The sequence below is a fragment of the Echiichthys vipera genome (assembly GCF_963691815.1).
Source record: "Echiichthys vipera genome assembly, chromosome: 10".
Taxonomy (NCBI): domain Eukaryota; kingdom Metazoa; phylum Chordata; class Actinopteri; order Perciformes; family Trachinidae; genus Echiichthys; species Echiichthys vipera.
Genome location: NC_139835.1, coordinates 12,891,199 through 12,905,391, shown reverse-complemented (window position 1 = coordinate 12,905,391; position 14,193 = coordinate 12,891,199). Strand labels below are relative to the sequence as shown.

At 40.0% G+C, this 14,193-nt stretch overlaps 1 protein-coding gene across 1 annotated transcript in view; it reads right to left on the bottom strand.

Moving 5' to 3' along the window:
- Positions 1-4,292, bottom strand: part of asic4a (acid-sensing (proton-gated) ion channel family member 4a) — a gene marked incomplete at its 3' end in the record, with an annotated part of 86,958 nt that extends 82,666 nt beyond the window's left edge. The window contains exon 1 of the mRNA XM_083921350.1: positions 3,702-4,292. Coding sequence (XP_083777476.1) covers positions 3,702-4,277 — 576 coding nt within the window. The 5' untranslated portion in view covers positions 4,278-4,292. The remainder of the gene's footprint in view (positions 1-3,701) is intronic.
- Positions 4,293-14,193: the final 9,901 nt, after the last annotated feature.

The following is a 14,193-nucleotide window of genomic DNA, read 5'->3' as shown; positions in this document are numbered from 1 at the left end:
TGTTGCTGGACCAGACTTGTTTTAAATTTGGTGACTCATCTCCTGCACCTCAAAGTCTTATTCTGTACTGCTCAAACCTTATAGCTATAATTCACACGTTCAAAACACACTCGAATGCTGCCCTAATCTGTGTGCAGCCTCCAAGGTTTAAGTACATGCCGTACCCACGGCTTCTCATCAATTGTTTTTTTCTCTTTTTTAGACTGTATATATGTTTTTCCTATGACTCACAATATCTGTTTCTCTTTATAACCGAACAAGGGCAGTACACTTATTGAGATCAACTCACAAAAATATCTGTTTGTGTCATTTGTTCGCATTATTGATATACATTAATGTGGTTTATGATTTCACCCCAGAATGAAAGATAGGATGAGCGATGGCAGTGGGGGGATGGGAGGTAGGGCATCAATGGCTTACACTATTAAACTTTCAATTATCTATAAAAACACACAATAAGGACTTCAGTGAGTAATGACAGATTGCAGGTGCAGGGCTCTTCACTGTTGTCCCTGTTAACCCAGGATTTTATATCTCACTCACATGCCACCCTATAGCTGTTTAGTTATCTCCATGAATATATGCAGAGGAGATCTGTCCTTGCTGAGAGCAAAATCTGATAATGCAGCAGCAAACACAGCTGAGAGTAAGAGCAAACCAATTCAGAGCTCTGTTTTAAAAAAAAAGCCAAAGGGCTCGCTGCTCATCTGCGACAGCACAACACAATAGATGAACAATTATTCAGAGTTAGACTGGAAGAAAAATAATCTATTTATTCATGGCTTGTTGAATCAGCTTTATCTTCTGTGATTAATCCAAGTCAATAATGTAATCTTTAATTATAAAGAATGGCCTTATTACCTACGTCAAATAATCACGCTGGTCTATGATGCTGGAATGGGGAAAACAAATTTCTCTGCTATTCGATTATGTATTTTCCTCCCATAACTTAGAGCAGCCAGACAATTTTGTTGGGGCCTAGAGACTTGTGTTTATTTAAATATTTTGAGCAGTGAATGCACAGAAGCCAATTAATGATTTTTTTGTCATAAATTAATAACTTACACTAAAGGGGCAATACAATATCTACCCACTGGACTTTAGTGGTTCAAACATTTTTAAGCACACATTTGAGACAGGGAGTTTTGCCTAAATTTACCATTCAAATGCAATGATGGACAAAATTATGACTTGAATTTCTCTGTGGGATAAAACATACATCTAACCAAAAGAGGTCTATTGAAAAGAACACGTTCTGTTTACAGAAGAAGCTAAAATGTCAGAGAATATTTCAATTATATTTCATCATGCAATTTCCCCAAGAGGCCCACATCCACGTAGCTATTACCAAAATGAAACATCTGGAGCTCCCAGAGTTATCAATCGAAAGAAAACACATTACGAGAAGCCGATCCTGAACGAGGGCCCCATGAGAGGTCGAATAATGGCCATTGCATGCAGGAGACTTTTGTGTGCGTGTGTGTGCGTGTGTGTGCGTGTGTGTGTGTGTGTGTGTTAGTACATGCTTGCAAATGATTAATAGCACACCACCTGTAATAATGGCTTCCTTGCTGCAACAAATTATGTGCGATTTGTAGTAACAAAGTACATCCTCACATGAACCAAAACAGAGGAGTGAATGCGTGTGACTGACTTTACGCTATGTTACTTTCATATTCTGCTCTCCCAAAGCTCCCAGTTCTTCTTGCCCTTGCATACCCCCCACCCCACCCCAGAGCCTAGAGTAAGTGATTTGTCATGCGTCGGGGCAGCAAGTAGCCTGTAACAAATCTAACTGACAGCCCCAGAAAATGCAGATCACATCGCTGCCAGAGAGGAAACGGCAGCTTTGGGAACTTTTAACTGGATCTTAATCTGTGATGAAGTCATCCAGTGTTCAAAGACACCTATAGGATGCTTCATAGACTGACACGGGACAGTTCCTGAATGTCAGAATTGTCTGCTAATTAATGTACACAGGGAGAACTGAGTGTCAAAATGTCGGAGGACATCGCCGTCAAATGTGCTCAAAGCACTTTATAAACTTTTAGAGTCATGTTGTTGCTTCAGAGCGAATTTCGTCAAACGTTTCAGCTCCCCCGAGGAGCATGACATTTTCTTTCGCCTGATAGAACAACTGAGAAAAATTTCTTGGAGGGGGATCCATCCTCATGTCACAGGTAATTTTACGGGCTGTGCTTAATATTCAGAACATTAATATAGCAGCAAACACATATTTGCATTGCTAAGGATATAGTGTAGTTATAGCATCCTGAGCAGAGAAAGAAGTCACTCTTCCTCTGCGTGTGTTGTAATCGGACTTTCTCTGTTGTTTGTTTTTGATAGCCCGTCCGGCGGCACGTGCATGTTAGTGCCGGTATCAGCATGTTAGTGCCGGTATCAGCATGTTAGCGCTGAGGGTCTTGACAAAGCACTGGTATTTGATGAGCTGGGGAATGGTCGGTGAAAACGGTGTGGTGACAACTATTTTTTATTTTGAGTACAGCACCTTTAAGGACAAAAAATAAAAAATAAAAACCTGAATACGCTTCTCGAGACACCTAACGAGAAGCAGTCATTATTTTTTTTGGTTGAATTTGCTACATCAGAGGTAATGTAGTGCCATCCCTGTGATAAGATGGAATCTTTAGGTCTCAGGAAGGTGAGCATATCAATGTTCAACATACCCTATTAAGACTTGACACCTGCACTTTATCATCACTAAAGCAATTGCATATTCCTATTCCTGCAGGAGAGATGGGGAAATCCATCTCCTGCAAGGACAGTGCCTTTAATAAATAGTGCACAGAACACAGGCACAAACTCTCCCTCTTTCACCTGATCCCTCTTTCTCTCTTTCTCACACACACGCACACACACATTCCCCTCTCTCATGGAAATTGTTTCATTCCTTTTAGTCAATCTGGCTAATGCAAAAATCATGTATGTCTGTCTTTAAATATTTAATCTTAACAGCAGCAAGATTGAAATACAACGTTGAAGAGGCATTACTCCTTTCCTCCAGAAAGGTACAAAAGCTCAGAGAGAGCGAGAGAGAGAGAGAGAGAGAGGGAGAGAGAGAGGCAGCTGCTCTGCAATGTTGGACAGAGAGGAGGAGCGACAGAGAGGGATGGAAGAGAGAGGAAGAAGAGACTCTGCTATTTTCGATGATAATTTCGTTGCCATGCACTCTTAGCTGCTGGAGTTGAAAGCAGCGCTAAAGCACAGTTTGCCTTGGAAAAGCATACAACCACATATGACAGTTCTCTGTTTCTCTTCAGGAGCAGTCTTTGTTCTTTGACATAATAGATTCTGGTACAGGCTGAAACACACGGCTGGAGAGAAGCACTGTTGCTGCCTGGAACTTAGTGAGAAGAAATACAGCTCAATGACTGAGCTCAAATTCATGAATCTTGCATACAGAAATGAATCGTGGGAACCACATGGCCCCTGGAGATGAGCATACGCACAAAGAGAATTTCAATTCCTCTTGCCTTAAAGTATTCATTTTGCTTTCATGTTTATCGGTAGTTTTGTATGAACAAGAGTCTTGTTTCCTAAAATGTGAGAAGGTTTTCTTCTCGCTTTTGCTGAACTTGTTTTTTACAAAAGTTTTTATAAAGCCAGTAAAGCATAGAGGAAGTAATGCAATATGATAAGAGTCCAGCAAAGGCAGAACTCGTAGAAACTTTTTCACTCACCACAGAGAAGTCCTCGGCTGAACAGTTCTGTCCACTGAAATTGCAGCTCATGAGCATCTCTTCCAACTGATGTCCTGTCCTGTTGAAGATGTCCTGCATGTCAGGGGCAGGATACATTAAATCAGTGGGTTTGTGCCCATCCTTGTTTTTGGGGGGCAGACCTGTCAAGTTAGCCAGGTGGTAGATGTCGGCATCGGTGAGCGCGGAGAAGCGAAAGCGGTTGATGTTGCAGATGGTCACAGCAGGGAAAACCATCTCTGGGGTTGCTTCTTCATTCAGAGACGTGACATGAGGGTGCTCCAGGTAAGAGATGGCACACTTAGCCGCTTGGTATAGAAACAGTGCTAGTGAAGTCAAAAAGGCAAGAGCCCAGAGAGTCTGCCGGATGCCCAGGCGACCAGAGACAAAGATGTGGTTAATCCCATGAAGAGAGCAGGAGTTGGCAAACCTGGCCAAGTCCTTAGCCGGAGGTGTGCAACTCTCCTCGATCAGGCTCTCCTTGTCCCCATCCTGCTTGCTTTTCTGCTTCTCATCCTCCTCTGCAAATTTAATTTTGCAAACAAATTCGATAGGCATGGGGGCAGCCAGGTCTGCGTTTTGGTTTTGGTTTTGATGGCAGCTATCAGCCCTGGATCACTTCCCTCCTACTTCCTTGGCTTTTGTCCTCTGAGCGGGAAACAACTCCAGAAAGAAGAGAAAAAGACAGGAGAGAGTTTTGTTGCTGCTGCTGCTGCCGTTGCTGCCTCTGCTGTGACTGATAGTGCTGCTACTGCTTCTGCCGCCACGGCTCCTAGTGACTAGAGCGCTGCTGCTGCTGTGCTGCTACCGCTCTGAACGCTTGTCTCACTACTTGATCAGCTCACAGTCTCGCTTATCAGCAGTAATACAGCTGTCAAATAAAAATAAACACCCTTGCACACTGCCTCAGACCCAGGGATGAAAATGCAGCATTTTCAGTCGGACTAAAATAGACACAGGGTACTTAATAATTCATGAGAAGGTAACATTGTGATTATTTCCTCCTCACTGGCGCGAGTCGCAACTTCCCCCGGTCATCCCAGTGCTTCCCGCAGACAGCCCCCGCCTGCTTAATCCACTTGTGTGGACGGTGCTTTCACTCCTTGACTTGAATAAAGTTGGTGTCAAAGGTTGTTCTGAAAAACATCCGGTGTCTGATGTGCATCAAAGGGGGTCAGCGTTTTTTAATGCCACCCCCAATAAGGTCTCCAGAGAATGCCTAATTGAAACAATAATGAGGAGTGGGCAAAATAGAATTGAGCACAAGCAAGTCCTTGTAATCAATCTTGACTGTGGGACAAAAAAAGTGAAAGACTATTGATTGAGCGAATGTGTCTGTCACAGATTAAGAGGGGCAGTACGACGCTGTTTCCTTATCAGGGTCTAATGGTAGCATCACAAGACCCCTGCAAGAATTTGAATGAGTGTATGCCTCTTGATCTGGACCCCAATGCTGCTAAAGATGTTGAAATAAAGTATTGATCTGTTTCCGTTCCTATCCTTTACAGTGTGCATCTCAGTGCTGTTAATGGTCCTTTTCCAAGTTGCCAAACAAAATTATGCAAATGTGATGCAGGAAAGTGAGAGTCCTAATGCATGTTATTCCCCTTTAAATGGAATTAGTCATGCGGGTCACATTCGCATCACAAGGGGCTGGGACCTCCAGAGAAAATGCATATTTAAAAGTGAATTCAACCGCTACTAACACACGTGCCGAGTCAAGTCTGAGAGCATCAGAAATGCAACATTACTTAAAAGACTGCAGAACGAAAAGGGGAACACAATTCATTTGCCTTTTCTTACCCCTTCAAGCATCACTCATTGATGACGCTGACCTGTGAAAAAAATATTTTTTTCTGTAAATGATAGAAAATGTATGGCCTAATCAAACATTTAATGTTAAGAATAATCAGATCTAAATCAGATTAAAATTGTGTAATTAATCTCTTTGGCTGGCTAAGTAACAGTATTTCCTTAGGGACAAAACAATGTAACAAAAAAATCCCCCAATTGCCTTTTTCCTTTATGTTATCATCATTGCAGTGACTCAAGACATGCTTTAAAGGTTTTTTTTATAGTAGGATTGTCTTTTGATGGTGTGTTTTTCTGCTAGATAAAAAGAGATATCTAGGATATTGTCTTTACTTGATGGAAGTGAAGCATCCATGGTCTAGCTATGCCTCTGGCAGGCACTGAGGTCTGCTAACCACAGAGTGTTTTATGTAGTCACTCCCAGAGGATGCTGGGCTTATTTACAGTCTCACAGAGGAAATGAAAGCTCACAGTCCACGCCATGACTAAATACCAAATGTGAATAAAAAACACGCAGGCACATCTGGCACATGAAAACCATTCAGGAGTGCATGGCATTACGTTTGTTTGTCAGAGCCAATAACACTCCGAACCCCAGGCCTGTTTTGTGTTTGATGCCCTAAAAATGAGATGGAATGGATTAAATGTCGCTGACCTTCAACTTATTTTTCAGACTGTCAATAATGTTTCATTTTGCAGGAACATTCACATTACATACACATTACAAATACATTAGCGAGGACTTTTGTAGGGCATCAAGGTCCCTTCCAACACAACTATAAGTAGTATGAATTAAAACTTTATCTAGTTTATGAATGCCTTAACTCTCTTGCTGTTTCTTGAGTTTGCTGGGAAATTTTGACGTTGAATATTACCAACAGAAGTTTCCAAATTTCATCGTCTCTCCAGTCTAATAACTGTTCTTCTTCACTGCCGGACATTTGTTTTCTTCCAGTTTTGCGCAAACTGCAAGAGCCAAACATCATCAACTCAGTAACATTGAATTCTCTGCATAAAGAGCTGCTCTGTTCACACATGGGCTCAATCGGAGATTACACAGACTCTGTACTAGGGAGCTGGCAGGGTAAAGTCGGCTAGATGACTGGTCCAACTAATTCAAACATTTGCATTCTCACATACAGCCCGTCAGGGTATTGTCTAGATGATTACAGGTTTGCAGGGCATGTGTTAAAGGGGCTTTTAAAGAGTAATTACGCAAATACTGTATACTTATGCTAGCTTGATATTCTTGTGTGAATAGAAAGTTGTGAGAGAAAGAAAAAAATGACTGTCTAAAAAGTATTCCGTTAGTAATTGTGCACTATGAGGGGCCGCAGAAGTACCTAAAAATAATGACACTGCTTAAATTCAATCCAATTAAGGGAGAAACTTCATGTTAGAAGTGGCAAAAGTTTCCAATTCAGCCTTCAGTTTCCATAGCAATAAATGACAGTCTGACAGTCCTCTCCACGTCTATCAATTTAGAGTCAAGAGTGTTGTTTCCTCTGGGGGTAGACTTTTAAATGATGTGAGAAAGAAGGCTTGTGGTAATGTTGTGACTGTGATAGCTGTGGTACTGAGAACTGTTTTCATGTTTTTCATGAGTCAGGGGACTAATAATTATTGATCAGTTAATTCATTTTATTGATTGGTTTCTATTTATTTTTTTGCTAATACTTTAAATTCAAACAGGTTATTGCATAGTGCACATTTATGGTTCAAGTGCTTAATTACATTAAATGACATTAAATACATTAGAAATATTATTTTGTATATATGCTGTTTCTGTCAATACATTTTCAAAAACAACTGAATGGGAAAAAAACGCAAGCTATGCTCTGCAATTCAATCCAGAAGGTGCAGCCATGAGATAGGCCTGTACACTGATGGATTTGATATACACTTCCCATAGATTTGGAACACAGTGCAGCAGAACTTTTAGACTCGCATGTGTGTCATTTCTATATGACATATTAATGTGTTGATAACAAATAATGAAGGTTCAATGCAACAGAGGCTGCTGCAACCTCAGCTGTAACGCAGGCAGGTATCTGTGGTCAACAGAGAACCTGGCTCTGTGGAACCGGCAGGGGAAATGTCAAATTTGCATAAAAGCCACAAAATATTGTATTTCTTGTTCTTCTCGATGTTTCATATTTGAAGGTGTTGAATTGTGAAAGCTGCAGGCGGCAGGCTGATATTTGCTCTCATATTTCTTCCTTCAGAGATCTCAGCTCAATGAGAGGAATTTTAGATTGAACTGTTTCAATCTAATAAGGATATGTACTGAAGGGTACTTGAGTGAATTAAGTCACTGATGTCTTTGTTCACAAAGACTTTCATTGTAGTGTTTTTCTTTTCTGGATCTCAACTGATAACTGGAGGCCACTTTTGCATGTTAAAAGACTAATATTTAATTTTGGGGTTAAAAGCCCATGTTTAGCCCAACGTCCCCCTCTGTTTCATACACGCCTTCTTCCATCACTACAAGTAATGCAATATTTTTACTCAAAATACGTACCTAAATTAAAGTCTTAGTTTTTTCTTGAATGTACCTGATCTCGGTAGAGTTTTGTACACTGAAAGGTATTCAGTATAATTATGTTATGACGGAAATGTCTGCAATTTCTGAGCCTCAGTCGCTTGAGCTAAAAGCAAAGCACATTTTTGTTTTGTTCACAAGAAATTCCTGCACACAAGAGGTGCATAAATAAGCCTTCACAAAGAGTGCTGCACATACAGAAAGTCATCTTCCTCACCATGTAAGCTGTAAATTGAATTCACAGGGGATGGCATCCATGCCCCCTGAAGCCCATTTATAAGAGGCCTCTGTGATCTGCACGTGTGACACGATAATGCCCCACCAGCACCCTCCCACTGCCCTCACCGGGTGTGTTTGATGGTCACATCTGAACTGAATCAAAAAGGTATACTTTCAGTGATGACAGCCAGTCCCAATGCAAAGCTGCTAGTTAAATTTCAAAGGATTGTACAGTGGCGATCGATTTTCAGAATAAATCAAGTATTTATACTTTGTTCTCTAAATTTGATCTACACTGTATATTGACAGGTTTACAAGTCTCAGTCACTAGAGTCAGTTGAAGCAAGTCATGGTACATGGTACTACTGTACCGGCCCTGTTATATTTGCTTTTTCGCCATGTTTGTTCTGGTTTGTCATCACAGACCCCCTGCATTTCACATACAGCTGCCAAAATTACTGTTCTCCCGTTCTCTAGTTGCACTCACCTCCTGTATCCTAACCTGGAAGGCATGTACAGTTACATCTACTGCAACTTTACTGTCACTCCCTTCAGCGGAAAGTGCAAGACAATCAGGAGGGCTGGTTTCACTGTACACAACTAAAATCTTTGAACTACCTATACAGGTTGTTCCCATTCCCTGTTAGCAGGCCCACCATCAAGGGGGCAACACCAAAACAATTGTCCCATGCCCTGGAGGGGGGAAGGCCCAAAGAGTCCGTCGGGGAAAAAAAGAAAAATCTGTGTGTGTGTGTGTGTGTGTGTGTGTGTGTGTGTTATGGTGAAAAGAGAGAGGGTAGATGAATGAGGTGTTATACTGAGCTTTCCCTCCAACGTTGTCAGTATACACTGGAGATCGAAATTAGAGAAATCAAGGTCAAATCAAATTAGAAAATCCTTGGCAACAAAGTAATGTCTAAGAAACCCACCACAGTTAGAGGAGACTGAAGAAGAATGGACCAAGATCAAACCAGAGCAGAGTGAGAAACTAGTGATGTCCTGTGGGCGCAGATGTGCTGAAGTCATTCAAAGCCTCTACATTGCCTATTAATTTTTTAATACTACAGCCCTAAAAAAACTAATCTTCTCTTTTGATACAATGGTGACTTTGCTCACTGTTTTTTTTTCACATAATAAAGGTTTTTGTTGAAGTTCCTTGGTTATTTAAAAACATGCTAGTACAGCAGTGCTATAGCCACAGCAGATATTTTATCAAATTATGACCAGTAAAAATAAACAATATTTCAGAATAAATCAGGTATTAATATTTTGTTCTCTAATTTTGATCTCCACTGTAGTAGCTCACATTGTAACCCTGTAGGGACAGAATCAACAGTGATTTTTGCTGTTTTTGTGAAATTTCTTTCTAACTATTAAAAGACTGTTTCTCTAATTATATACGTTATATGATCATAACTGAGATAAGCCTCATGAATGTTATATTAATGTCCATGTAAACACACTGTTAAGATTTAACAGTGACATGAGGCGGGCCTGCCTGTTAGTACTTACACCTATGAAAGTCGGTATATACAACCCACGTAACCCCCACTGTTTGTGTCCTATTGACTTACTTTTGTTATGTACTTACAAACTTAACTAACGCTAGTACCTAAGTCATGTAACAACCATACTAACTTTAAACCAAACAACAAACTTTTCTTAAACCTTACCAAGTAGTGTTGTAGCCTTAAAGTTACTGTACTAAACAAGCATTCTATATATATACTGTATATATATGGCACGACCATGACAGCCACAAAGTGGTTTTATTTTTCAATCAGCACTACTTGGCTGTTTCCCCTTACTGCAGATGATTAGTCAATGCCATTACTTTCTATTGTGGTCATGGTGACTACTCAGTGCATTGTATATTTTTCACAAAACTTAAGCATTTAATTAGAAATGTACTGTTTTCAAGCGAAATGACAAATAACAGCACACACTATGTAACACAATTACATTGTACCTGTTAAAAACAGAGTAAGTGGTACAGTGATTTAAAAAAAAAAAGACTTTGCAGAGAGGAATGAAGGACACTACCTATGGTTTGGGCGAGATGTTTACATTTTTCAACCTGCCACCGCCAGCCCAAAAACCAGCAATCACTGATAAATTTGCGCAGGTGCTTCCTTTTTTTAATCTAACAAATAAACAAAATAAACTCACATAATGTCAAGAAAGGAATATTCTTAGACCTTGACAGAAAAAAACAGAACGAACCGCCTTGGTTAGTCTTTCCCTTGTTCCAAAAATTACAATCAAAATCTGCTTGATTGAATTAGCCAAATAAAATGACAAAGAGCCTTAAGCAGATAGAGCAACAAACATGTTAAGAGCTAGGTGGTTTAAAAGTTGAGGCAAAGAAATGAGTAGAATACAAATAATGTCCTGTCCATAAGCTAATATAAAACTTTGTTTATATCAAGGCCTGATGAAACGACATGACACACAGTGAGACAGAAGGATCAAAGTGCTTCGCACACAGTGTAAATGTCTATTTAATTTGTGATTTTGGATTAGACAGATTATACTGTGAAACTAGAGAGGGGGGTTTGGAGGCATTCACGCACAACTTCATTGCAAATTCATAACACTTGACTTTTACAGTACCTTCATCACTATGAAAATGCTGAAATGACTGGTGTAGCTTTCTAGGTTTCATATCAGCTTGCATTAATGCTGAGATTGGACATGGTGTGGTTCAGTGGCTTAGTTCGGCCTTTGCGAGCACAAATTCTGCTAGTACGTTATAATAGTCGATGAAAGTCAGAGGTTCCATTGCCCAATGAGAGCTCTCATTATTAAGGCTGTACTATCTTCTGAAGGACCATATGGGTATTCATTTTTCTATATGTGTAAGAACACATCGCCCAAAGGGAGGAGAAAATATGGGAAGCTTGTGCAGTGGACTGAGGAATTGCCATGCTTTGCACATGAGCGCAAAGAGCAGGGTTCAGTGATTTTTTTATAGGCCTGAGGATCACTTCTCTCCAAGTCCACACACAGCACGCTGCTTTATGCGGAAAAACAACATATTACTCATACACACACCGTAAAAATGTATACGCAAAACCGAGAAAAAGTTAAACAATGAACGTGACCAATGTGTCATGTTAACTTTCTTTCTACAGGATGACTTGTAAATGGAAGTACATGTTATTATGGATCTTAATTCTGAATTGTCTATTGACAAAGGGAACAAATTAATCCACTTGCAAAATAGCAAGTATCTGATATTGTAGGTGAAGGTCACAGCACCTGAGCAGGTAACTGAGGTGAGCCTTTGCTTCCTCCTTCTAAAGTGCACTTTTCACCCATAAGAAAGTGGAACAAAAGCTAAATGTTACCAGTTGAATATTTCTAATATTACCAAAAAACCATTCATGCGAAACATCTACAATACACGTAATTTATTATAAATAATAAATGAGCTTACTTCCTTACAGCCTCTTGATAAAAAACACATTCACTTCACTTTTCTGAGTTCATGGTGTCAAGGTTTCTGAGCGGGCTGCGATATTATGAGGAGGGAACACAACTAGTAGCCATTTAAGAGCCGACTGAAACTGTGATCAGACCTGAAGACTGTTAGAAACCTACACAATGATACCACACAGAGAATAACTACAAGATTTTCTTGCAGTCAGGAAGGAGGAATCATTTTAATTAAAGTGCGTATAAACATGTTTTCTTTCTGAAAGTGAGATGAGAAGATTGATATTGAGTCCATGTCTTTGCATTAAGCACAAAGCTGTAATCAAATTTTTCTGTCCCTAGGGTCCTCAATATCAAAACTATCATAACAAAAAACATACTTTTACTTCTATTGACTTTGCCTACCTGTGAACATCTTTCTGATGAGACTCAGTCAAATAAAATGTTCATGGAAGATGTATTCAAATTCTGTTTGCATTACATTTAGTAACATTTATTCACGTCATGCCATACTTTCCATGAAATAGCTACTTGTGGTGGTAGCTGATCGGTAAGCAAGCAACAAGGCAAGATAGCCAGCAGCCAGTTAGCTGCAACTACCCTTCATGGATCTGGCGTTGGTTGCTTCATAATGTTAGCTTATAAAGTAATTTGCAAACTGAGAGCTGTTGTTACCAACCAGATCAGCCCCGGGAACCTGAATAAATGGCGTTTATGACGTTATGCATTCAAGACAGTATTTAACTATATGATTGATTTAACTTTATTATTGTATCATCAATATGCCCAGCCCACAAGGGCTCACAAGACATCGTTATTACCACAAAGAAAGACCAGAAACCAAAAGTAGACACTTGACAATATAAATACTAGCACAATAAACCATCCTGGGGTTTCTTCCAGGCTTTAGCAACAAAAGAGGCTAACTTATTAACATTGAAAGTAAAAAAACATTCCATCCTGACATCATAGCTAGCATTACCACTTTTGCAAGCAAGCTAACATTATCGACTAACCTTATAGCTACTGTAGCGAACATGTGGGAAATTAACTCATGGTGTAGCCTAGCGCTGTTGTTCATGGTCAAAACAATCATAATAAAAAAAGCTTTATGAGCATGTTTAATGTTGTTTTAACGTTATTGTACAGTTAAGCCACTAAGCATTAGCATGCACCACTTGTGTAGCAAATACCTTATCATCGTTGCAAAGCATAGTAAGTTTGAAGATATATCACATCAATAAATTGGGATTAACGTTACTGTGTCATTACTGTTAATGAGTATGATTCTACGAGGATAATGGAAGTGCACAATTAAATAGAGTATAAAACATAGGTAAAGTCGTTTTTGGCATTGTAATGCGGTAATGTTACATATTATATCTTAACTTTTGTCCATTGATAAAAATGTAAAAATAGAAACTGGTGTTTTTTGGGGGAATTACAAGCCGAACCTTTTTTGTGGCAAATAACAGCCAGGCGCAGTGACTGTGCACAATCTTGTGATCACGGTGAGGTTGCCAGGTTTGGTACTGGTGTCTCTTCAAAGACCAAAACCTTGCAAACTCTAACACATGGATAAACTGTTGTTGAGAAACATTTGCATCACTCCCCCTAAAATGTTGTTTTTAAATTTCTGTTTGCATACACACGTGAAAAAAAGAAAAAATGGAAGGCATATTTTTTAACGTTGGACATTAGAGTCCTCTCTCTCTGTGCATTTAATGTACAGAGATTAGAGTGCTATCATCTCGCCCTCAGAAAAAAGCAAATAAGTGCATCCCATAATGCCAATGGATACACTCTCAAGCTAGTGTTTTTTATCATTTTTATAGATGATCATTTCTCCCCTGAACACTTGTGACTGTCTTAAGGGAATTACACTGTCTGACAGAATACAATAAGAAGCTGAAGTGTACAGATATTTGCTGTCTTTGCATTTGCAAAAGTAAAAGTAATCATTGTTTAGAAAGCCTTATAGAGGAGCGTGTGATTATAGTGAGTGAACTGATGAGGATACACTATTATCATCATCTACCTGTTAGCATTTGATATCTTGATGCTGAGCGGGGGACCTCATTATTGGACAGATGCTGATTTGTTATTCTGCTCACAGCCTGTCAGTGGAGGACAGATGGGATGAGGGAACGGGATGGGAAGTCTGGGAGGTAGGCTAGCGCTGACCCTCTTTCCCTCCCCGTCAGCTGTACCAACAACATGCCACACGCATCATCATGGGCCAAACCCATCCTCCACTCTGACAGAAGCTCACCTGTCCTCAAGCCCCACAGAACAACAGGGCGCGCACCCAAGCCAGCTGTGTCAAACAGTATGCACCACTGGCCCGCTGAAGCCTAAACTAATCCTTCCCTAGCCACTGGGGGTCTTCTCGTTCATTAGGGCTGTGACATTTTATAAACAATGGACAGAATAAATATTGTTTGGAATAAAATGTTCAGAAGA